The sequence below is a fragment of the Mustelus asterias genome, chromosome 14 (assembly GCF_964213995.1).
Source record: "Mustelus asterias chromosome 14, sMusAst1.hap1.1, whole genome shotgun sequence".
Classification (NCBI taxonomy): domain Eukaryota; kingdom Metazoa; phylum Chordata; class Chondrichthyes; order Carcharhiniformes; family Triakidae; genus Mustelus; species Mustelus asterias.
In genome coordinates, this window is record NC_135814.1 from 79,962,127 (window position 1) to 79,988,704 (window position 26,578).

The 26,578-nt window shown below is 50.1% G+C and overlaps 1 protein-coding gene across 5 annotated transcripts in view; it reads right to left on the reverse strand.

Annotated features, from left to right (window-relative positions):
• The window catches only part of LOC144503789 (collagen alpha-3(VI) chain-like), a 342,857-nt gene that overhangs the window by 269,880 nt on the left and 46,399 nt on the right, over positions 1-26,578 (reverse strand). For all 5 annotated transcript variants that reach the window (XM_078228671.1, XM_078228670.1, XM_078228673.1 and 2 more), the window contains one exon: positions 23,801-24,403. In XM_078228671.1, coding sequence (XP_078084797.1) covers positions 23,801-24,403 — 603 coding nt within the window. The remainder of the gene's footprint in view (positions 1-23,800; positions 24,404-26,578) is intronic.

The window sequence follows — 26,578 nt, forward strand, 5'->3', positions numbered from 1 at the left end:
TGTGCTCTCTCCAATCTCACTGTGCTCTATCGATTCTCACTGTGCCCTCTCCAATCTCACTGTGCTCTCTCCAATCTCACTATGCTCTCTCCAATCTCACTGCCATCCCCCCAGTCTCACTGTGCTCTCTCCAATCTCGCTGTGCTCTCCCCAATCTCACCGTGCACCACACAATCTCACCGCGCCCCCCACAATCTCACTGTGCTCTCTCCAGTCTCACTGTGCACCCCCCAGTCTCACTGTGCTCTCCCCAGTCTCACTGTGCTCTCCCCAGTCTCACTGTGATCTCCCCAGTCCCACACTCCTCTCTCCAATCTCACTGTGCTCTCACCAATCTCACTGTGCTCTCTCCAATCTCACTGTGCTCTCTCCAATCTCACTGTGCTCTCTCCAACTCCCTGTACTCTCTCAAATCTCAGTGTGCTCTCTCCAATCTCACTGTACTCTCTCCAATCTCACTATACCAGCTACAATCTCACTGTACTCTTTCCAATCTCACTGTGCTCACCCCAGTCTCACTGAGGTCTCGTTAATCTCACTGTGCTCTCCCCAATCTCACTGTGCTCTCTCCAATCTCACTGTGCTCTCTCCAATCTCAGTCTGCTCTCTCCAATCTCACTCTGCTCTCTCCAATCTCACTGTGCTCTCGCCAATCTCACTGTGCTCTCTCCAATCTCACTGTGCTCTCTCCAGGCTCACTGTGCTCTCTCCAGGCTCACAGTGCTCTCTCCAATCTCACTGCGCTCTCCCCAATCTCACTGTGCTCTCTCCAGGCTCACTGTGCTCTCTCGAATCTCACTGTGCTCTCTCCAGTCTCACTGTGCTCTCTCCAGTCTCACTGTGCTCTCTCCAATCTCACTGTACTCTCTCCAATCTCACTGTGCTCTCTCCTGACTCACTGTGCTCTCTCCTGACTCACTGTGCTCTCTCCAATCTTACTGTGCTCTCTCCAACCTCACTGTGCTATCTCCAGGCTCACTGTGCTCTCTCCCGGCTCACTGTGCTCTCTCCAGGCTCACTGTGCTCTCTCCAATCTCACTGTGTTCACTCCAATCTCACTGTACTCTCTCCAATCTCACTGTGCTCTCTCCAATCTCACTGTGCTCTCTCCAGGCTCATGGTGCTCTCCAATCTCACTGTGCTCCCTCCAATCTCACTGTGCTCTCTCCCATCTCACTGTGCTCTCTCCAGGCTCACTGTGCTCTCTCGAATCTCACTGTGCCCTCTCCAATCTCACTGTGCCCCCTCCAATCGCAGTGTGCTCTCTCCAATCTCACTGTGCTCTCTCAAGGCTCACTGTGCTCTCTCAAATCTCACTGTGCTCTCTCCAGTCTTACTGTGCTCTCCCCAGTCTCACTGTGCTCTCCCAGTCTCACTGTGATCTCCCCAGTCCCACAGTCCTCTCTCCAATCTCACTGTGCTCTCTCCAATCTCACTGTGCTCTCTCCAATCTCACTGTGCTCTCTTCCATCTCACTGTACTCTCTCCAACTCCCTGTACTCTCTCCAATCTCACTGTGCTCTCTCCAATCTCACTGTACTCTCTCCAATCTCACTATTCCCTCTCCAATCTCACTGTACTCTCTCCAATCTCACTGTGCTCTCTCCAATCTCACTGTGCTCTCCGCAGTCTCACTGAGGTCTCGTTAATCTCACTGTGCTCTCCCCAATCTCAGTCTGCTCTCTCCAATCTCACTCGGCTCTCTCCAATCTCACTGTGCACTCTCCAATCTCACTGTGCTCTCTCCAGTCTCACTATGCTCTCTCCACTCTCACTGTGCTCTCTCCCATCTCACTGTGCTCTCTCCAGGCTCACTGTGCTCTCTCGACTCTCACTGTGCCCTCTCCAATCTCACTGTGCTCTCTCCAATCTCAGTGTGCTCTCTACAATCTCACTGTGCGCCCCGCAGTCTCCCTGTGCTCTCTCCAATCTCACTGTGCTCTCTCCATTCTCACTGTGCTCTCTCAAATCTCACTGTGCTCTCTCCAATCTCACTGTGCTCTCTCAAATCTCACTGTGCTCTCTCAAATCTCACTGTGCTCTCTCCAATCTCACTGTGCTCTCTCCAATCTCACTGTACTCTCTCCAATCTCACTGTGCTCTCTACAATCTCACTGTGCTCTCTACAATCTCACTGTGCTCTCTCCAGGCTCACTGTGCTCTCTCCAGGCTCATTGTGCTCTCTCCAATCTCACTGTACTCTCTCCAATCTCACTGTGCTCTCTCCAGGCTCATTGTGCTCCCTCCATTCTCACTGTGCTCTCTCCACTCTCAGTGTGCTCTCTCCCATCTCACTGTGCTCTCTCCAGGCTCACTGTGCTCTCTCGATTCTCACTGTGCCCTCTCCAATCTCACTGTGCTCTCTCCAATCTCACTGTGCTATCTCCAATCTCACTGCCATCCCCCCAGTCTCACTGTGCTCTCTCCAATCTCACTGTGCTCTCCCCAATCTCACTGTGCTCACTTCAATCTCACTGTGCTCTCTCCAATCTCACTGTGCTCTCTCCAATCTCACTGTCCTCTCTCCAATCTCACTGTACATTCGCCAATCTCACTGTACTCTCTCCAATCTCTGTGCTTTCTCCAATCTCACTGTGCTCTCTCCAGGCTCACTGTGCTCTCTCCAATCTCACTGTGCTCTCTCCAATCTCACTGTGCTCTCTCCAGTCTCACTATGCTCCCTCCACTCTCACTGTGCTCTCTCCCATCTCACTGTGCTCTCTCCAGGCGCACTGTGCTCTCTCCAGGCGCACTGTGCTCTCTCGAATCTCACAGTGCCCTCTCCAATCTCACGGTGCTCTCTCCAATCTCAGTGTGCTCTCTACAATCTCACTGTGCGCCCCGCAGTCTCAATGTGCTCTCTCCATTCTCACTGTGCTCTCTCCATTCTCACTGTGCTCTCTCAAATCTCACTGTGCTCTCTCCAATCTCACTGTGCTCTCTCCAATCTCACTGTGCTCTCTCCAATCTCACTGTGCTCTCTCCAATCTCACTGTGCTCTCTCCAGGCTCACTGTGCTCTCTCCAGGCTCAGTGTGCTCTCTCCAATCTCACTGTACTCTCTCCAATCTCACTGTACTCTCTCCAGGCTCATTGTGCTCCCTCCAATCTCACTGTGCTCTCTCTAATCTCACTGTGCTCTCTCCTGACTCACTGTGCTCTCTCCAATCTTACTGTGCTCTCTCCAACCTCACTGTGCTATCTCCAGGCTCACTGTGCTCTCTCCAGGCTCACTGTGCTCTCTCCAATCTCACTGTGCTCTATCGATTCTCACTGTGCCCTCTCCAATCTCACTGTGCTCTCTCCAATCTCACTATGCTCGCTCCAATCTCACTGACATCCCCCCAGTCGCACTGTGCTCTCTCCAATCTCACTGTGCTATCCGCAATCTCACTGTGCTCACTTCAATCTCACTGTACCCTCTCCAGTCTCGCTGTGCTCTCCCCAATCTCACCGTGCACCACACAATCTCACCGCGCTCCCCACAATCTCACTGTGCTCTCTCCAGTCTCACTGTGCACCCCCCAGTCTCACTGTGCTCTCCCCAGTCTCACTGTGCTCTCCCCAGTCTCACTGTGATCTCCCCAGTCCCACAGTCCTCTCTCCACTCTCACTGTGCTCTCACCAATCTCACTGTGCTCTCTCCAATCTCACTGTGCTCTCTCCAATCTCACTGTACTCTCTCCAACTCCCTGTACTCTCTCCAATCTCAGTGTGCTCTCTCCAATCTCACTGTACTCTCTCCAATCTCACTATACCCTCTACAATCTCACTGTACTCTTTCCAATCTCACTGTGCTCACCCCAGTCTCACTGAGGTCCCGTTCATCTCACTGTGCTCTCCCCAATCTCACTGTGCTCTCTCCAATCTCACTGTGCTCTCTCCAATTTCAGTCTGCTCTCTCCAATCTCAGTCTGCTCTCTCCAATCTCACTGTGCTCTCGCCAATCTCACTGTGCTCTCTCCAATCTCACTGTGCTCTCACCAGGCTCACTGTGCTCTCTCCAGGCTCACTGTGCTCTCTCCAATCTCACTGCGCTCTCCCCAATCTCACTGTGCTCTCTCCAGGCTCACTGTGCTCTCTCGAATCTCACTGTGCTCTCTCCAGTCTCACTGTGCTCTCTCCAATCTCACTGTACTCTCTCCAATCTCACTGTGCTCTCTCCTGACTCACTGTGCCCTCTCCAATCTCACTGTGCTCTCTCCAATCTCACTGTGCTCTCTCCAATCCCACTGCCATCCCCCCATCTCACTGTGCTCTCTCCAATCTCACTGTGCTCTCCCCAATCTCAATGTGCTCACTTCAATCTCACTGTGCTCTCTCCAATCTCACTGTACTCTCTCCAATTTCACTGTCCTCTCTCCAATCTCACTGTACTTTCGCCAATCTCACTGTACTCTCTCCAATCTCTCTGTGCTTTCTCCAATCTCACTGTGCTCTCTCCAGGCTCACTGTCCTCTCTCCAATCTCACTGTGCTCTCTCCAATCTCACTGTGCTCTCTCCAGGCTCACTGTGCTCTCTCCAGGCTCACTGTGCTCTCTCCAGGCTCACTGTGCTCTCTCCAATCTCACTGGACACTCTCCAACCTCACTGTGCTCTCTCCAATCTCACTGTGCTCTCTCCAGGCTCACTGTGCTCTCTCCAATCTCACTGTGCTCTCTCCAGGCTCACTGTGCTCTCTCCAATCTCACTGTGCTCTCTCCAATCTCGCTGTGCTCTCGCCAACCTCGCTGTGCTCTCTCCAGTCTCACTGTGCTCTCTCCAGGCTCACTGTGCTCTCTCCAATCTCACTGTGCTCTATCGATTCTCACTGTGCCCTCTACAATCTCACTGTGCTCTTTACAATCTCACTGTGCTCTCTCTAATCTCACTGTGCTCTCTCCTGACTCACTGTGCTCTCTCCAATCTTACTGTGCTCTCTCCAACCTCACTGTGCTATCTCCAGGCTCACTGTGCTCTCTCCAGGCACACTGTGCTCTCTCCAATCTCACTGTGCTCTATCGATTCTCACTGTGCCCTCTCCAATCTCACTGTGCTCTCTCCAATCTCACTATGCTCTCTCCAATCTCACTGCCATCCCCCCAGTCTCACTGTGCTCCCTCCAATCTCGCTGTGCTCTCCCCAATCTCACCGTGCACCACACAATCTCACCGCGCTCCCCACAATCTCACTGTGCTCTCTCCAGTCTCACTGTGCACCCCCCAGTCTCACTGTGCTCTCCCCAGTCTCACTGTGCTCTCCCCAGTCTCACTGTGATCTCCCCAGTCCCACACTCCTCTCTCCAATCTCACTGTGCTCTCACCAATCTCACTGTGCTCTCTCCAATCTCACTGTGCTCTCTCCAATCTCACTGTACTCTCTCCAACTCCCTGTACTCTCTCCAATCTCAGTGTGCTCTCTCCAATCTCACTGTACTCTCTCCAATCTCACTAAACCCTCTACAATCTCACTGTACTCTTTCCAATCTCACTGTGCTCACCCCAGTCTCACTGAGGTCTCGTTAATCTCACTGTGCTCTCCCCAATCTCACTGTGCTCTCTCCAATCTCACTGTGCTCTCTCCAATCACAGTCTGCTCTCTCCAATCTCACTCTGCTCTCTCCAATCTCACTCTGCTCTCGCCAATCTCACTGTGCTCTCTCCAATCTCACTGTGCTCTCTCCAGGCTCACTGTGCTCTCTCCAGGCTCACAGTGCTCTCTCCAATCTCACTGCGCTCTCCCCAATCTCACTGTGCTCTCTCCAGGCTCACTGTGCTCTCTCGAATCTCACTGTGCTCTCTCCAGTCTCACTGTGCTCTCTCCAATCTCACTGTACTCTCTCCAATCTCACTGTGCTCTCTCCTGACTCACTGTGCTCTCTCCAATCTTACTGTGCTCTCTCCAACCGCACTGTGCTATCTCCAGGCTCACTGTGCTCTCTCCCGGCTCACTGTGCTCTCTCCAGGCTCACTGTGCTCTCTCCAGGCTCACTGTGCTCTCTGCAATCTCACTGTGTTCACTCCAATCTCACTGTACTCTCTCCAATCTCACTGTGCTCTCTCCAATCTCACTGTGCTCTCTCCAGGCTCATGGTGCTCTCCAATCTCACTGTGCTCCCTCCAATCTCACTGTGCTCTCTCCCATCTCACTGTGCTCTCTCCAGGCTCACTGTGCTCTCTCGAATCTCACTGTGCCCTCTCCAATCTCACTGTGCCCCCTCCAATCGCAGTGTGCTCTCTCCAATCTCACTGTGCTCTCTCAAGGCTCACTGTGCTCTCTCGAATCTCACTGTGCCCTCTCCAGTCTCACTGTGCACCCCCCAGTCTCACTGTGCTCTCCCCAGTCTCACTGTGCTCTCCCAGTCTCACTGTGATCTCCCCAGTCCCACAGTCCTCTCTCCAATCTCACTGTGCTCGCTCCAATCTCACTGTGCTCTCTCCAATCTCACTGTGCTCTCTTCCATCTCACTGTACTCTCTCCAACTCCCTGTACTCTCTCCAATCTCACTGTGCTCTCTCCAATCTCACTGTACTCCCTCCAATCTCACTATTCCCTCTCCAATCTCACTGTACTCTCTCCAATCTCACTGTGCTCTCTCCAATCTCACTGTGCTCTCCGCAGTCTCACTGAGGTCTCGTTAATCTCACTGTGCTCTCCCCAATCTCAGTCTGCTCTCTCCAATCTCACTCGGCTCTCTCCAATCTCACTGTGCTCTCTCCAATCTCACTGTGCTCTCTCCAATCTCACTGTGCTCTCTCCAGGCTCACTGTGCTCTCTCCAATCTCACTGTGCTCTCTCCAATCTCACTGTACTCCCTCCAATCTCACTGTGCTCTCTCCAATCTCACTGTGCTCTCTCCAGTCTCACTATTCTCTCTCCACTCTCACTGTGCTCTCTCCCATCTCACTGTGCTCTCTCCAGGCTCACTGTGCTCTCTCGACTCTCACTGTGCCCTCTCCAATCTCACTGTGCTCTCTCCAATCTCAGTGTGCTCTCTACAATCTCACTGTGCGCCCCGCAGTCTCCCTGTGCTCTCTCCAATCTCACTGTGCTCTCTCCATTCTCACTGTGCTCTCTCAAATCTCACTGTGCTCTCTCCAATCTCACTGTGCTCTCTCCAATCTCACTGTGCTCTGTCCAATCTCACTGTGCTCTCTCCAATCTCACTGTACTCTCTCCAATCTCACTGTGCTCTCTACAATCTCACTGTGCTCTCTACAATCTCACTGTGCTCTCTCCAGGCTCACTGTGCTCTCTCCAGGCTCATTGTGCTCTCTCCAATCTCACTGTACTCTCTCCAATCTCACTGTGCTCTCTCCAGGCTCATTGTGCTCCCTCCATTCTCACTGTGCTCTCTCCACACTCAGTGTGCTCTCTCCCATCTCACTGTGCTCTCTCCAGGCTCACTGTGCTCTCTCGATTCTCACTGTGCCCTCTCCAATCTCACTGTGCTCTCTCCAATCTCACTGTGCTATCTCCAATCTCACTGCCATCCCCCCAGTCTCACTGTGCTCTCTCCAATCTCACTGTGCTCTCCCCAATCTCACTGTGCTCACTTCAATCTCACTGTGCTCTCTCCAATCTCACTGTGCTCTCTCCAATCTCACTGTCCTCTCTCCAATCTCACTGTACATTCGCCAATCTCACTGTACTCTCTCCAATCTCTGTGCTTTCTCCAATCTCACTGTGCTCTCTCCAGGCTCACTGTGCTCTCTCCAATCTCACTGTGCTCTCTCCAATCTCACTGTGCTCTCTCCAGTCTCACTATGCTCCCTCCACTCTCACTGTGCTCTCTCCCATCTCACTGTGCTCTCTCCAGGCGCACTGTGCTCTCTCCAGGCGCACTGTGCTCTCGCGAATCTCACAGTGCCCTCTCCAATCTCACGGTGCTCTCTCCAATCTCAGTGTGCTCTCTACAATCTCACTGTGCGCCCCGCAGTCTCAATGTGCTCTCTCCAATCTCACTGTGCTCTCTCCATTCTCACTGTGCTCTCTCAAATCTCACTGTGCTCTCTCCAATCTCACTGTACTCTCTCCAATCTCACTGTGCTCTCTCCAATCTCACTGTGCTCTCTCCAATCTCACTGTGCTCTCTCCAATCTCACTGTGCTCTCTCCAATCTCACTGTGCTCTCTCCAATCTCACTGTGCTCTCTCCAATCTCACTGTGCTCTCTCCAATCTCCCTGCCTCTCTCCAGGCTCACTGTGCTCTCTCCAGGCTCAGTGTGCTCTCTCCAATCTCACTGTACTCTCTCCAATCTCACTGTACTCTCTCCAGGCTCATTGTGCTCCCTCCAATCTCACTGTGCTCTCTCTAATCTCACTGTGCTCTCTCCTGACTCACTGTGCTCTCTCCAATCTTACTGTGCTCTCTCCAACCTCACTGTGCTATCTCCAGGCTCACTGTGCTCTCTCCAGGCTCACTGTGCTCTATCGATTCTCACTGTGCCCTCTCCAATCTCACTGTGCTCTCTCCAATCTCACTATGCTCTTTCCAATCTCACTGCCATCCCCCCAGTCGCACTGTGCTCTCTCCAATCTCACTGTGCTATCCGCAATCTCACTGTGCTCACTTCAATCTCACTGTACCCTCTCCAGTCTCGCTGTGCTCTCCCCAATCTCACCGTGCACCACACAATCTCACCGCGCTCCCCACAATCTCACTGTGCTCTCTCCAGTCTCACTGTGCACCCCCCAGTCTCACTGTGCTCTCCCCAGTCTCACTGTGCTCTCCCCAGTCTCACTGTGATCTCCCCAGTCCCACACTCCTCTCTCCAATCTCACTGTGCTCTCACCAATCTCACTGTGCTCTCTCCAATCTCACTGTGCTCTCTCCAATCTCACTGTACTCTCTCCAACTCCCTGTACTCTCTCCAATCTCAGTGTTCTCTCTCCAATCTCACTGTTCTCTCTCCAATCTCACTATACCCTCCACAATCTCACTGTACTCTTTCCAATCTCACTGTGCTCACCCCAGTCTCACTGAGGTCCCGTTCATCTCACTGTGCTCTCCCCAATCTCACTGTGCTCTCTCCAATCTCACTGTGCTCTCTCCAATCTCAGTCTGCTCTCTCCAATCTCAGTCTGCTCTCTCCAATCTCACTGTGCTCTCGCCAATCTCACTGTGCTCTCTCCAATCTCACTGTGCTCTCTCCAGGCTCACTGTGCTCTCTCCAGGCTCACTGTGCTCTCTCCAATCTCACTGCGCTCTCCCCAATCTCACTGTGCTCTCTCCAGGCTCACTGTGCTCTCTCGAATCTCACTGTGCTCTCTCCAGTCTCACTGTGCTCTCTCCAATCTCACTGTACTCTCTCCAATCTCACTGTGCTCTCTCCAATCTCACTGTGCTCTCTCCTGACTCACTGTGCCCTCTCCAATCTCACTGTGCTCTCTCCAATCTCACTGTGCTCTCTCCAATCCCACTGCCATCCCCCCATCTCACTGTGCTCTCTCCAATCTCACTGTGCTCTCCCCAATCTCAATGTGCTCACTTCAATCTCACTGTGCTCTCTCCAATCTCACTGTACTCTCTCCAATTTCACTGTCCTCTCTCCAATCTCACTGTACTTTCGCCAATCTCACTGTACTCTCTCCAATCTCTCTGTGCTTTCTCCAATCTCACTGTGCTCTCTCCAGGCTCACTGTCCTCTCTCCAATCTCACTGTGCTCTCTCCAATCTCACTGTGCTCTCTCCAGGCTCACTGTGCTCTCTCCAGGCTCACTGTGCTCTCTCCAGGCTCACTGTGCTCTCTCCAATCTCACTGGACACTCTCCAACCTCACTGTGCTCTCTCCAATCTCACTGTGCTCTCTCCAGGCTCACTGTGCTCTCTCCAATCTCACTGTGCTCTCTCCAGGCTCACTGTGCTCTCTCCAATCTCACTGTGCTCTCTCCAATCTCGCTGTGCTCTCGCCAACCTCGCTGTGCTCTCTCCAGTCTCACTGTGCTCTCTCCAGGCTCACTGTGCTCTCTCCAATCTCACTGTGCTCTATCGATTCTCACTGTGCCCTCTACAATCTCACTGTGCTCTTTACAATCTCACTGTGCTCTCTCTAATCTCACTGTGCTCTCTCCTGACTCACTGTGCTCTCTCCAATCTTACTGTGCTCTCTCCAACCTCACTGTGCTATCTCCAGGCTCACTGTGCTCTCTCCAGGCTCACTGTGCTCTCTCCAATCTCACTGTGCTCTATCGATTCTCACTGTGCCCTCTCCAATCTCACTGTGCTCTCTCCAATCTCACTATGCTCTCTCCAATCTCACTGCCATCCCCCCAGTCTCACTGTGCTCTCTCCAATCTCGCTGTGCTCTCCCCAATCTCACCGTGCACCACACAATCTCACCGCGCCCCCCACAATCTCACTGTGCTCTCTCCAGTCTCACTGTGCACCCCCCAGTCTCACTGTGCTCTCCCCAGTCTCACTGTGCTCTCCCCAGTCTCACTGTGATCTCCCCAGTCCCACACTCCTCTCTCCAATCTCACTGTGCTCTCACCAATCTCACTGTGCTCTCTCCAATCTCACTGTGCTCTCTCCAATCTCACTGTGCTCTCTCCAACTCCCTGTACTCTCTCAAATCTCAGTGTGCTCTCTCCAATCTCACTGTACTCTCTCCAATCTCACTATACCAGCTACAATCTCACTGTACTCTTTCCAATCTCACTGTGCTCACCCCAGTCTCACTGAGGTCTCGTTAATCTCACTGTGCTCTCCCCAATCTCACTGTGCTCTCTCCAATCTCACTGTGCTCTCTCCAATCTCAGTCTGCTCTCTCCAATCTCACTCTGCTCTCTCCAATCTCACTGTGCTCTCGCCAATCTCACTGTGCTCTGTCCAATCTCACTGTGCTCTCTCCAGGCTCACTGTGCTCTCTCCAGGCTCACAGTGCTCTCTCCAATCTCACTGCGCTCTCCCCAATCTCACTGTGCTCTCTCCAGGCTCACTGTGCTCTCTCGAATCTCACTGTGCTCTCTCCAGTCTCACTGTGCTCTCTCCAATCTCACTGTACTCTCTCCAATCTCACTGTGCTCTCTCCTGACTCACTGTGCTCTCTCCTGACTCACTGTGCTCTCTCCAATCTTACTGTGCTCTCTCCAACCTCACTGTGCTATCTCCAGGCTCACTGTGCTCTCTCCCGGCTCACTGTGCTCTCTCCAGGCTCACTGTGCTCTCTCCAATCTCACTGTGTTCACTCCAATCTCACTGTACTCTCTCCAATCTCACTGTGCTCTCTCCAATCTCACTGTGCTCTCTCCAGGCTCATGGTGCTCTCCAATCTCACTGTGCTCCCTCCAATCTCACTGTGCTCTCTCCCATCTCACTGTGCTCTCTCCAGGCTCACTGTGCTCTCTCGAATCTCACTGTGCCCTCTCCAATCTCACTGTGCCCCCTCCAATCGCAGTGTGCTCTCTCCAATCTCACTGTGCTCTCTCATGGCTCACTGTGCTCTCTCAAATCTCACTGTGCTCTCTCCAGTCTTACTGTGCTCTCCCCAATCTCACTGTGCTCTCTCGAGGCTCACTGTGCTCTCTCGAATCTCACTGTGCCCTCTCCAGTCTCACTGTGCTCTCCCCAGTCTCACTGTGCTCTCCCAGTCTCACTGTGATCTCCCCAGTCCCACAGTCCTCTCTCCAATCTCACTGTGCTCTCTCCAATCTCACTGTGCTCTCTCCAATCTCACTGTGCTCTCTTCCATCTCACTGTACTCTCTCCAACTCCCTGTACTCTCTCCAATCTCACTGTGCTCTCTCCAATCTCACTGTACTCTCTCCAATCTCACTATTCCCTCTCCAATCTCACTGTACTCTCTCCAATCTCACTGTGCTCTCTCCAATCTCACTGTGCTCTCCGCAGTCTCACTGAGGTCTCGTTAATCTCACTGTGCTCTCCCCAATCTCAGTCTGCTCTCTCCAATCTCACTCGGCTCTCTCCAATCTCACTGTGCACTCTCCAATCTCACTGTGCTCTCTCCAGTCTCACTATGCTCTCTCCACTCTCACTGTGCTCTCTCCCATCTCACTGTGCTCTCTCCAGGCTCACTGTGCTCTCTCGACTCTCACTGTGCCCTCTCCAATCTCACTGTGCTCTCTCCAATCTCAGTGTGCTCTCTACAATCTCACTGTGCGCCCCGCAGTCTCCCTGTGCTCTCTCCAATCTCACTGTGCTCTCTCCATTCTCACTGTGCTCTCTCAAATCTCACTGTGCTCTCTCCAATCTCACTGTGCTCTCTCAAATCTCACTGTGCTCTCTCAAATCTCACTGTGCTCTCTCCAATCTCACTGTGCTCTCTCCAATCTCACTGTACTCTCTCCAATCTCACTGTGCTCTCTACAATCTCACTGTGCTCTCTACAATCTCACTGTGCTCTCTCCAGGCTCACTGTGCTCTCTCCAGGCTCATTGTGCTCTCTCCAATCTCACTGTACTCTCTCCAATCTCACTGTGCTCTCTCCAGGCTCATTGTGCTCCCTCCATTCTCACTGTGCTCTCTCCACTCTCAGTGTGCTCTCTCCCATCTCACTGTGCTCTCTCCAGGCTCACTGTGCTCTCTCGATTCTCACTGTGCCCTCTCCAATCTCACTGTGCTCTCTCCAATCTCACTGTGCTATCTCCAATCTCACTGCCATCCCCCCAGTCTCACTGTGCTCTCTCCAATCTCACTGTGCTCTCCCCAATCTCACTGTGCTCACTTCAATCTCACTGTGCTCTCTCCAATCTCACTGTGCTCTCTCCAATCTCACTGTCCTCTCTCCAATCTCACTGTACATTCGCCAATCTCACTGTACTCTCTCCAATCTCTGTGCTTTCTCCAATCTCACTGTGCTCTCTCCAGGCTCACTGTGCTCTCTCCAATCTCACTGTGCTCTCTCCAATCTCACTGTGCTCTCTCCAGTCTCACTATGCTCCCTCCACTCTCACTGTGCTCTCTCCCATCTCACTGTGCTCTCTCCAGGCGCACTGTGCTCTCTCCAGGCGCACTGTGCTCTCTCGAATCTCACAGTGCCCTCTCCAATCTCACGGTGCTCTCTCCAATCTCAGTGTGCTCTCTACAATCTCACTGTGCGCCCCGCAGTCTCAATGTGCTCTCTCCATTCTCACTGTGCTCTCTCCATTCTCACTGTGCTCTCTCAAATCTCACTGTGCTCTCTCCAATCTCACTGTGCTCTCTCCAATCTCACTGTGCTCTCTCCAATCTCACTGTGCTCTCTCCAATCTCACTGTGCTCTCTCCAATCTCACTGTGCTCTCTCCAGGCTCACTGTGCTCTCTCCAGGCTCAGTGTGCTCTCTCCAATCTCACTGTACTCTCTCCAATCTCACTGTACTCTCTCCAGGCTCATTGTGCTCCCTCCAATCTCACTGTGCTCTCTCTAATCTCACTGTGCTCTCTCCTGACTCACTGTGCTCTCTCCAATCTTACTGTGCTCTCTCCAACCTCACTGTGCTATCTCCAGGCTCACTGTGCTCTCTCCAGGCTCACTGTGCTCTCTCCAATCTCACTGTGCTCTATCGATTCTCACTGTGCCCTCTCCAATCTCACTGTGCTCTCTCCAATCTCACTATGCTCGCTCCAATCTCACTGACATCCCCCCAGTCGCACTGTGCTCTCTCCAATCTCACTGTGCTATCCGCAATCTCACTGTGCTCACTTCAATCTCACTGTACCCTCTCCAGTCTCGCTGTGCTCTCCCCAATCTCACCGTGCACCACACAATCTCACCGCGCTCCCCACAATCTCACTGTGCTCTCTCCAGTCTCACTGTGCACCCCCCAGTCTCACTGTGCTCTCCCCAGTCTCACTGTGCTCTCCCCAGTCTCACTGTGATCTCCCCAGTCCCACAGTCCTCTCTCCACTCTCACTGTGCTCTCACCAATCTCACTGTGCTCTCTCCAATCTCACTGTGCTCTCTCCAATCTCACTGTACTCTCTCCAACTCCCTGTACTCTCTCCAATCTCAGTGTGCTCTCTCCAATCTCACTGTACTCTCTCCAATCTCACTATACCCTCTACAATCTCACTGTACTCTTTCCAATCTCACTGTGCTCACCCCAGTCTCACTGAGGTCCCGTTCATCTCACTGTGCTCTCCCCAATCTCACTGTGCTCTCTCCAATCTCACTGTGCTCTCTCCAATTTCAGTCTGCTCTCTCCAATCTCAGTCTGCTCTCTCCAATCTCACTGTGCTCTCGCCAATCTCACTGTGCTCTCTCCAATCTCACTGTGCTCTCACCAGGCTCACTGTGCTCTCTCCAGGCTCACTGTGCTCTCTCCAATCTCACTGCGCTCTCCCCAATCTCACTGTGCTCTCTCCAGGCTCACTGTGCTCTCTCGAATCTCACTGTGCTCTCTCCAGTCTCACTGTGCTCTCTCCAATCTCACTGTACTCTCTCCAATCTCACTGTGCTCTCTCCAATCTCACTGTGCTCTCTCCTGACTCACTGTGCTCTCTCCAATCTTACTGTGCTCTCTCCAACCTCACTGTGCTATCTCCAGGCTCACTGTGCTCTCTCCCGGCTCACTGTGCTCTCTCCAGGCTCTTTGTGCTCTCTCCAATCTCACTGTGTTCTCTCCAATCTCACTGTACTCTCTCCAATCTCACTGTGCTCTCTCCAATCTCACTGTGCTCTCTCCAGGCTCATGTTGCTCTCCAATCTCACTGTGCTCCCTCCAATCTCACTGTGCTCTCTCCCATCTCACTGTGCTCTCTCGAATCTCACTGTGCCCTCTCCAATCTCACTGTGCCCCCTCCAATCGCAGTGTGCTCTCTCCAATCTCACTGTGATCTCTCCAATCTCACTGTGCTCTCTCAAGGCTCACTGTGCTCTCTCAAATCTCACTGTGCTCTCTCCAGTCTTACTGTGCTCTCCCCAAACTCACTGTGCTCTCTCGAGGCTCACTGTGCTCTCTCGAATCTCACTGTGCCCTCTCCAGTCTCACTGTGCACCCCCCAGTCTCACTGTGCTCTCCCCAGTCTCACTGTGCTCTCCCAGTCTCACTGTGATCTCCCCAGTCCCACAGTCCTCTCTCCAATCTCACTGTGCTCTCTCCAATCTCACTGTGCTCTCTCCAATCTCACTGTGCTCTCTTCCATCTCACTGTACTCTCTCCAACTCCCTGTACTCTCTCCAATCTCACTGTGCTCTCTCCAATCTCATTGTACTCTCTCCAATCTCACTATTCCCTCTCCAATCTCACTGTACTCTCTCCAATCTCACTGTGCTCTCTCCAATCTCACTGTGCTCTCCGCAGTCTCACTGAGGTCTCGTTAATCTCACTGTGCTCTCCCCAATCTCAGTCTGCTCTCTCCAATCTCACTCGGCTCTCTCCAATCTCACTGTGCTCTCTCCAATCTCACTGTGCTCTCTCCAATCTCACTGTGCTCTCTCCAGGCTCACTGTGCTCTCTCCAATCTCACTGTGCACTCTCCAATCTCACTGTGCTCTCTCCAGTCTCACTATGCTCTCTCCACTCTCACTGTGCTCTCTCCCATCTCACTGTGCTCTCTCCAGGCTCACTGTGCTCTCTCGAATCTCACTGTGCCCTCTCCAATCTCACTGTGCTCTCTCCAATCTCACTGTGCTCTCTACAATCTCACTGTGCGCCCCGCAGTCTCACTGTGCTCTCTCCAATCTCACTGTGCTCTCTCCATTCTCACTGTGCTCTCTCAAATCTCACTGTGCTCTCTCCAATCTCACTGTGCTCTCTCCAATCTCACTGTGCTCTCTCCAATCTCACTGTACTCTCTCCAATCTCACTGTGCTCTCTACAATCTCACTGTGCTCTCTACAATCTCACTGTGCTCTCTCCAGGCTCACTGTGCTCTCTCCAGGCTCATTGTGCTCTCTCCAATCTCACTGTACTCTCTCCAATCTCACTGTGCTCTCTCCAGGCTCATTGTGCTCCCTCCATTCTCACTGTGCTCTCTCCACTCTCAGTGTGCTCTCTCCCATCTCACTGTGCTCTCTCCAGGCTCACTGTGCTCTCTCGATTCTCACTGTGCCCTCTCCAATCTCACTGTGCTCTCTCCAATCTCACTGTGCTCTCTCCAATCTCACTGCCATTCCCCCAGTCTCAGTGTGCTCTCTCCAATCTCACTGTTCTCTCCCCAATCTCACTGTGCTCACTTCAATCTCACTGTGCTCTCTCCAATCTCACTGTACTCTCTCCAATCTCACTGTCCTCTCTCCAATCTCACTGTACATTCGCCAATCTCACTGTACTCTCTCCAATCTCTGTGCTTTCTCCAATCTCACTGTGCTCTCTCCAGGCTCACTGTGCTCTCTCCAATCTCACTGTCCTCTCTCCAATCTCACTGTACATTCGCCAATCTCACTGTACTCTCTCCAATCTCTGTGCTTTCTCCAATCTCACTGTGCTCTCTCCAGTCTCACTATGCTCCCTCCACTCTCACTGTGCTCTCTCCCATCTCACTGTGCTCTCTCCAGGCGCTCTGTGCTCTCTGCAGGCGCACTGTGCTCTCTCGAATCTCACAGTGCCCTCTCCAATCTCACGGTGCTCTCTCCAATCTCAGTGTGCTCTCTACAATCTCACTGTGCTCTCTCCAATCTCACTGTCCTCTCTCCAATCTCACTGTGCTCTCTCCAGGCTCACTGTGCTCTCTCCAATCTCACTGTACTCTCTCCAATTTCACTGTGCTCTCTCCAATTTCACTGTGCTCTCTCCAATCTCACTGTGCTCTCTCCAGGCTCACTGTGCTCCCTCCATTCTCACTGTCCTCTCTCCAATCTCACTGTACTCTCTCCAATCTCACTGTCCTCTCTCCAATCTCACTGTCCTCTCTCCAATCTCACTGTGTTCTCTACAATCTCACTGTGCTCTCTCCAATCTCACTGTGCTGTCTGCAGTCTCACTGTACTCTCTCCAATCTCACTATGCTCTCACCAATCTCACTATACTCTCTGCAATCTCACTGTACTCTCTCCAATCTCACTGTACTCTCTCCAATCTCACTGTGCTCTCTCCAATCTCACTGTGCTCTCTCCAGGCTCACTGTGCTCTCTCCAGGCTCACTGTGCTCTCTCCAATCTCACTGTGTTCTCACCAATCTCACTGTGCTCTCACCAATCTCACTGTGCCCTCTCCAGGCTCACTGTGCTCTCTCCAATATCACTGTACTCTCTCCAATCTCACTGTGCTCTCTCCAATCTCACTGTGCTCTCTCCAATCTCACTGTGCTCTCTCCAATCTCACTGTGCTCTCTCCAGTCTCACTGTGCTCTCTCCAATCTCACTGTGCTCTCTCCAATCTCACGTTGCTCTCTCCAATCTCACTGTGCTCTCTCCAATCTCACTGTACTCTCTCCAATCTCACTGTACTCTCTCCAATCTCACTGTGCTCTCTCCAATCTCACTGTACTCTCTCCAATCTCACTGTGCTCTCTCCAATCTCACTGTACTCTCTCAAATCTCACTGTACTCTCTCCAATCTCACTGTGCTCTCTCCAATCTCACTGTGCTCTCTCCAATCTCACTGTGCTCTCTCCAATCTCACTGTGCTCTCTCCAATCTCACTGTGCTCTCTCCAATCTCACTGTGCTCTCTCCAGGCTCACTGTGCTCTCTCCAATCTCACTGTGCTCTCTCCAGGCTCACTGTGCTCTCTCCAATCTCACTGTGCTCTCTCCAATCTCGCTGTGCTCTCTCCAATCTCGCTGTGCTCTCTCCAGTCTCACTGTGCTCTCTCCAGGCTCACTGTGCTCTCTCCAATCTCAGCGTGCTCTCTCCAATCTCACTGTACTCTCTCTAATCTCACTATGCTCTCTCCAATCGCACTGTGCTCTCTCCAATCTCACTGTACTCTCTCCAATCTCACTGTGCTCTCTCCAATCTCACTGTGCTCTCTCCAATCTCACTGTACTCTCTCCAATCTCACTGTATTCTCTCTAATCTCACTGTGCTCTGTCCAATCTCACTGCGCTCTCTCCAGGCTCACTGTGCTCTCTCCAATTTCACTGTGCTCTCTCCAGGCTCACTGTGCTTTCTCCAGGCTCACTGTGCTCTCTCCAATCTCACTGTGTTCTCTCCAATCTCATTGTGCTCTCTCCAATCTCACTGTGCCCTCTCCAGGCTCACTGTGCTCTCTCCAATCTCACTGTGCTCTCTCCAATCTCACTGTGCTCTCTCCAGGCTCACTGCGCTCTCTCCAATCTCACTGCGCTCTCTCCAATCTCACTGCGCTCTCTCCAATCTTACTGTGCTCTCTCCAATCTCACTGTGCTCTCTCCAATCTCACTGTGCTCTCTCCTGTCTCACTGTGCTCTCTCCTGTCTCACTGTGCTCTCTCCAATCTCACTGTGCCTTCACCAATCTCACTTTACTCTCTGCAATCTCACTGTGCTCTCTCCAATCTCACTGTGCTCTCTCCAATCTCAGTGTGCTCTCTCCAATCTCACTGTACTCTCTCCAATCTCACTGCACTCTCTCCAATCTCACTGTGCTCTCTCCAATCTCACTGTGCTCTCTCCAATCTCACTGTGCTCTCTCCAATCTCGCTGTGCTCTCTCCAGGCTCACTGTGCTCTCTCCAGGCTCACTGTGCTCTCTCCAATCACAGCGTGCTCTCTCCAATCTCACTGTGCTCTCTCCAATCTCACTGTACTCTCTCCAATCTTACTGTCCTCTCTCCAATCTCACTGTGTTCTCTACAATCTCACTGTACTCTCTCCAATCTCACTGTGCTCTCTCCAATCTCACTGTGCTCTCTCCAATCTCACTGTGCTGTCTGCAGTCTCACTGTACTCTCTCCAATCTCACTATGCTCGCACCAATCTCACTATACTCTCTGCAATCTCACTGTCCTCTCTCCAATCTCACTGTACTCTCTCCAATCTCACTGTGCTCTCTCCAATCTCACTGCGCGCTCTCCAGGCTCACTGTGCTCTCTGCAATTTCACTGTGCTCTCTCCAGGCTCACTGTGCTCTCTCCAGGCTCACTGTGCTCTCTCCAATCTCACTGTGTTCTCACCAATCTCACTGTGCTCTCTCCAATCTCACTGTGCCCTCTCCAGGCTCACTGTGCTCTCTCCAATCTCACTGTACTCTCTCCAATCTCGCTGTGCTCTCTCCAATCTCACTGCGCTCTCTCCAGGCTCACTGTGCTCTCTCCAATCTCACTGTGCTCTCTCCAGGCTTACTGTGCTCTCTCCAGGCTCACTGTGCTCTCTCCAATCTCACTGTGTTCTCTCCAATCTCATTGTGCTCTCTCCAATCTCACTGTGCCCTCTCCAGGCTCACTGTGCTCTCTCCAATCTCACTGTGCTCTCTCCAATCTCACTGCGCTCTCTCCAGGCTCACTGTGCTCTCTCCAATCTCACTGCACTCTCTCCAATCTCACTGCGCTCTCTCCAATCTCACTGTGCTCTCTCCAATCTCACTGTGCTCTCTCCAATCTCACTGTGCTCTCTCCAATCTCACTGTGCTCTCTCTTGTCTCACTGTGCTCTCTCCAATCTCACTGTGCTCTCTCCAATCTCACTTTGCTCTCTGCAATCTCACTGTGCTCTCTCCAATCTCACTGTACTCTCTCCAATCTCACTGTACTCTCTCCAATCTCACTGTGCTCTCTCCAATCTCACTGTGCTCTCTCCAATCTCACTGTGCTCTCTCCAATCTCACTGTACTCTCTCCCATCTCACTGTGCTCTCTCCAATCTCACTGTGCTCTCTCCAATCTCACTGTGCACTCTCCAATCTCACTGTGCTCTCTCCAATCTCACTGTGCTCTCTCCAGGCTCACTGTGCTCTCTCCAATCTCACTGTGCTCTCTCCAGGCTCACTGTGCTCTCTCCAATCTCACTGTGCTCTCTCCAATCTCGCTGTGCTCTCTCCAATCTCGCTGTGCTCTCTCCAGTCTCACTGTGCTCTCTCCAGGCTCACTGTGCTCTCTCCAATCTCAGCGTGCTCTCTCCAATCTCACTGTACTCTCTCTAATCTCACTATGCTCTCTCCAATCGCACTGTGCTCTCTCCAATCTCACTGTACTCTCTCCAATCTCACTGTGCTCTCTCCAATCTCACTGTGCTCTCTCCAATCTCACTGTACTCTCTCCAATCTCACTGTACTCTCTCTAATCTCACTGTGCTCTGTCCAATCTCACTGCGCTCTCTCCAGGCTCACTGTGCTCTCTCCAATTTCACTGTGCTCTCTCTAGGCTCACTGTGCTTTCTCCAGGCTCACTGTGCTCTCTCCAATCTCACTGTGTTCTCTCCAATATCATTGTGCTCTCTCCAATCTCACTGTGCCCTCTCCAGGCTCACTGTGCTCTCTCCAATCTCACTGTGCTCTCTCCAATCTCACTGTGCTCTCTCCAATCTCACTGTGCTCTCTCCAGGCTCACTGCGCTCTCTCCAATCTCACTGCACTCTCTCCAATCTCACTGTGCTCTCTCCAATCTCACTGTGCTCTCTCCAATCTCACTGTGCTCTCTCCAATCTCACTGTGCTCTCTCCTGTCTCACTGTGCTCTCTCCTGTCTCACTGTGCTCTCTCCAATCTCACTGTGCTTTCTCCAATCTCACTTTACTCTCTGCAATCTCACTGTGCTCTCTCCAATCTCACTGTGCTCTCTCCAATCTCAGTGTGCTCTCTCCAATCTCACTGTACTCTCTCCAATCTCACTGTACACTCTCCAATCTTACTGTGCTCTCTCCAATCTCACTTTGCTCTCTCCAGGCTCACTGTGCTCTCTCCAATCTCACTGTGCTCTCTCCAATCTCTCTGTGCTCTCTCCAATCTCACTGTGCTCTCTCCAATCTCACTGTGCTCTCTCCAATCTCACTGTGCTCTCTCCAGGCTCACTGTGCTCTCTCCAATCTCACTGTACTCTCTCCAGGCTCACTGTGCTCTCTCCAATCTCACTGTGCTCTCTACAATCTCACTGTGCTCTCTACAATCTCACTGTGCTCTCTCCAATCTCACTGTGCTCTCTCCAATCTCACTGTGCTCTCTCCAATCTCACTGTGCCCTCTCCAATCTCACTGTACTCTCTCCAGGCTCACTGTGCTCTCTCCAGGCTCACTGTGCTCTCTCCAGGCTCACTGTGCTCTCTCCAATCTCACTGTGCTCTCTCCAATCTCACGGTGCACTCTCCAATCTCACTGTGCTCTCTCCAATCTCACTGTGCTCTCTCCAATCTCACTGTGCTCTCTCCAGGCTCACTGTGCTCTCTCCAATCTCACTGACCTCTCTCCAATCTCACTGTCCTCTCTCCAATCTCACTGTGCTCTCTCCAATCTCACTATCCTCTCTCCAATCTTACTGTGCGCTGTTCCAGTCTTTGCTCCTTTATTCTTCTTGCAAGTTTCCTGTTCCTCCTTGTCGAATTGGTCTTATTTGGCATTGTTACCATTAAACTATCCATTCCTTCACATCCCAATCTGCTTGTCTTTACCTAATCCTCTACAACTGCTCTTTTGTCTTGTATTTTCTAACTGTCCCTCCTCCCCCCCTTTTAATTTCAACACTGATCCATAGCCCTCGTTAAATTATTTCAGCAAGAATTACCCTCAGAGGGGAAGGAGAGCTAAAGCCAGAAACGGGAGCAAAATGCCTGCCAGCAGTACCATAAGAAGTCTGAAGACCTAGTATCATGTGTGGTCACTGACAGTGGTTGTCTGAGCGTGTAACATCCGCTCCCACTACACAACCAATCTCTTATGTTCCTCATACAGCACAGCCCCATTCCTCACCCAACAGCATTGTCGCACTCAGCACTCACCTAAAATTCAGATACTCACATTCCTCCCAATGCTGAAGGCCTCACTCCAACCACATTCTCTCGCACAAGCTTCCAGCTGTTTAACTGTGGCACCCACATCAGCCAAACTTAGTGTGACACCATCACTGACAGTCTGTCCCCAGTTGTACAGTAAAAGATTACAAAGGAAGGAACAGAGCAGAACCAACAGGTACAAGGATGCCTGCATTTCCTTAACCCATGCATAAGTATCCATTCACTGCAGCATGGAGCCAGTCACAACCAGTGATGCTGAGAATATTGAGGATAACAATATGTTCCTGTCCTTTGCCCCTTCTGAACACCCAGCTCACTTGCATCCTGTTAACTGCTATGATGAGTAAGCTGCAGATGGTGTGATCATGGACCTCTTGTTTCTCACTCCACCCTTCTTTCATCACTCCAATCTTCTCTATTTTCCTGCTTTCAGTCTCTAAGAACTACCATTTGCCCATCTTACCAGCCCATCGAGAGGGTACAAGCACTGCTGAAGCTCCAACACTTGGTCTGGCACTCACCACTAACTGAGATATTTTCAATCCGCAGACCATGTAGGCAACTACAATGTTGAATCGGCAGGTGGTGAGCCACTGAACATGAGAAGGCTGCAAGCAGGCCTGGGTTAAAGGATCGTTCATTTGCCAGCTCCCGTTTGGTGGGGTTGTAGATGAGTTTTGCTACTGGGACTCAGATGAGGACTTTGATGGAATGGCACACAGAAGCTTCATATTGAGATGCTGGATGTGTTAGCTTGTTTGCCAGAAAGCTTCCTATCAGTGTCAGGGATAATGGACAAATCCATCTCCAATTTGGCAGAGGGCATTCTGCTGAGCCTATCGTTCCTGCAAAGATTTGCTCCATCTTCCTGTCTTAGTGCAGACCCGATGGCACCAGCACTATGTTACCCTATCTGTTGCAACCTTGGTGTGGTGAGGTTATCTAATCCTCTGTCCTCCTTGTGTGGCTGCAAAAACACTCTGGCAAACCTAAGAGGTCACACAATGCCCTCAAAGCCACTCCGTGGTACCTTACAATAGCAAAAATTCTTGAAAATTACCTTATCTGTAATTTGAATGGCTGGCCATTTAAGCGACGTTAGTGTGCAGACCATCTTGCAGCTTAATGCTGGTGAATTTGTTGAGTGATTGAACTTTTATTCCTGGACCTGTGTGGTCCAGATTGGTTATGCTGGCATCACTGATCTATGAGATGTCAGGAGAAGACATTCATAGCCATTGCAAGAGAATGTACTGAGCAGACCATGTTAGTGGCAGCTGCATGTCTCAGCATCAGGCTCAGTGGTGATAAGACTGAGGTGAAGTTCTCCCCAGTTATTCTTAAGAATATCACTTTGACTTTACAAATTGAGGTATAATGTACAAAAGCATGAAAGTTACGGTGAACTTTTGTAAAATGCAGGTTAGGTCAAAAACTGTGTATTGTGGTCAATTCAGAACACTACATTTTAGAAATATTAAGACTTTGAGAAAGAGGACATTTCCTAGAATGGTGTCAGGTATGAAAAATCTAGCAGTGTCCAAAATCATGAACAGTTTTAGAGAGCAAATAAGAATCAATTTCTAATGGCAGAAGTATCAGTAATCAGAGCAGACAGATTTAAGGTATACAGCCAAAGGTCAAAATTGATGTGATGAACTTTAAAAAGAGTTATCATCTGGATTGCATGTAACTTTCAAAAAAGAACTAGATAAGCACTTGCAAAGGAGATAATTGCAGAACTATGCAGGGGAGTGAGGTTAATCATTCAAAGAGTCAGCACAGACACCAAATAGCCTCCTGCTTTCTATGCTATATCACTTAATGATTCTGATTTAGATCAGCATTTCTCAACAAGGCAGACTGGATATAAATCAGGATCAGACACCTTACTGTAATTTTTGATTTTTTTCCATCTTCATAAAGCAATTGTAACAACCTTTAACACTAAGCCTGAGTTCACAAAAACTAGATTTGTGTGGCTGAGATTCACTTGGGAACTGTGATAAAATGTTGCAATATTAATATGACTATATATGTAAGAATAGTGAAACAAAATAATATATACAAGATTTTGGTACCTTCAGTGATGGTTGGAGATTCAGTGATCACTGTTGGAGGACCTAGCATGAATAATTTTGTTTGTACATCTTTATGCTTTTTGATCAATTCCGGAAAACTGGCCATCTTGTATACCAACATCGGGGCAAATGCAATCTCCTGCAACTCTGCTTCACTTGCCGCACCAACTCCAATGCCAAAGGTCATTATGGCAGCTTGCTTTAAGTCAAATGCAGGTAGGCGAATACTATCTGTGGATGGTCCACCAGTGACAAGCACTAGAAACTGAGGAACACCTTCCTCTTTTCTACTTCCTGATGATTTGACGAAATGCCTCTCGAAGACATATTTCAATGCAGCTCCAGTATTAAGTGCTTTTCCACCTTTTGATCGCAGTGCCTTCACAATGGGTTGCAAAGTAGGTTTAGTTGAGTAGGTATTTAAGTAAAATTCAGTACTTGAATTGTCACTGTATTGTACCACTGCAACTTGTACAGCATCTGGTCCAATTTGAAATTTGTTAATTATTTTGATGATAAATTCACGGATTCGCAAAAAGTTTGGACTTCCCATTTTGGTGCTGCCATCGATCAAAAATACAATGTCTTTCCTCCTGTCTTGAACTGAAAACAATTGTAAGTTAGTTTGATTTTGAATTTTTGTTAGTATTTTAAAAACAAACACGAACTTGCTGATAAACGTATGATTTCTTTTGACAAGAATGTTCAAACTTAATATTTTAATATAAAAACAATCCTTTTCCACTCTGTGACATTCTCCAGATGGGGTTCTACTGTAAACAGAACAGTTATAATGAATGTATAATGAATAAATGGGTGCTTTTCTGGTTGGCAGTTGGTGACCAGTGGCGTGCCGCAGGGATCGGTGCTGGGGCCTCAACTATTTACCATTTACATAGATGATCTGGAGGAGGGGACTGAGTGTAGGGTATCAAAGTTTGCTGATGACACGAAGATGAGTGGGAAAGCGAATTGCGTGGAAGATGCGGAAAGTCTGCAGAGATTTGGATAGGCTGAGCAAGTGAGCGAGGATCTGGCAGATGGAATATAACGTTGGCAAATGTGAGGTTATCCACTTTGGAAGAAATAATAGTAAATTGGAATATTATTTAAATGGAGAAAAATTACATCATGCTACTGTGCAGAGGGACCTGGGGATCCTTGTGCACGAATCGCAAAAACTCAGTCTGCAGGTGCAGCAGGTGATCAAGAAGGCGAATGGAATGTTGGCCTTTATCGCGAGGGGGATAGAATATAAAAGCAGGGAGGTCTTGCTGCATCTATACAAGGCACTGGTGAGGTCACAACTGGAGTACTGTGTGCAGTTTTGGTCCCCTTATTTGCGAAAGGATATATTGGCCTTGGAGGGAGTGCAGAGAAGGTTCACCAGGTTGATACCGGAGATGAGTTTAGAAGGCTGAGGGGTGATCTTATAGAGACATATAAGATAATGAAGGGGCTGGGTAGGGTAGATGTAGAGAGATTCTTTCCACTTAGAAGGGAAACCAGAACTAGAGGGCACAGCCTCAAAATAAGTGGGGGTCGGTTCAGAACAGAGTTGAGGGGGAACTTCTTCTCTCAGAGGGTGGTGAATCACTGGAATTCTCTGCCCATTGAAGTGGTGGAGGCTACCTCGTTGAATATGTTTAAATCACGGGTAGATAGATTTCTGATTGATAAGGGAATTAAGGGATATAGGGAGCAGGCGGGTAAGTGGAACTGATTCACTTCAGATCAGCCATGATCTTGTTGAATGGCGAGTCAGGCCCGAGGGGCTAGGTGGCCTACTCCTGCTCCTATTTCTTATGTTCTTATGTGTTCTTGCGTGAGGTTTGTCCTCATCAATATAGGATATCAGTGCTAGAGAATGGATCACTTTCTAATTTGAGAGCATAGTGTCAGCATCAAATAAAATTTGTTCAGCATTGAAGCAACCGCCTAAGACTATCCTCTACTTACATATGTTTGACATTTTGCCTTCTCACAACAGCCTCTTGTTCACCTGGTAATTTGATGTCTATTTGTGCTGTATTCAGGGTAGTTTTAGGCCTAGGGACTGGATTTAATCTGCCCAAACTTTCAAAGAGGATTAGTTAGTAATCTATTGTGGATCAAACCCACATTCCAGAGATGATAGGGTAGTGCCTAGTTCAATATACTCACATAATCCTTGTATAATCCTGTATAAAAAAACAGCATTTATGTGGAAGCCATCAGCTCCAATGTGACCACTTAACAGTTTGAAAGTCAATAATTTAGATGGAAGAGATAACCAAGATAAAATCCAGTCTTATCGAGCAATCTATGGCACAGTGGTTAGCACTGCTGCCTCACAGCAGTAGGGACCCAGGTCCAACTCCCCACCAGGCGAACTTCTTCTGAGTGGCTGGCACTCTGCTTTGGTGACTCCAACACACCAGTTGCACCCTGGTGGCAGAGGAGAACCAATTTGCATGCTCCTCTTGTACATCAGTGCTTCCTGTTTCCTCGTTTCTGCTTATTCACTTTCTGAACTTAGAAGGTTGTTTTAGTTGGGCCATACATTCTTCAGTGAAAGCCATACTTTAGTTGCATTTGACTTTGGCAGATGGGAAAATGCACAAAGGAACTTGTGAATTCCAGTGAAAAAGCAAACTTAGAGAATAGTGGATACTTGTTCAGTATTGAATTTGAAAAATGTTACAAAAGGACCATGATTTTCACACTGATATCTTTCAGAAATCATACTGTACCTGAATGAAAAGTTTGAAAGGCACTGGCTCTGATGACAAGGTACAA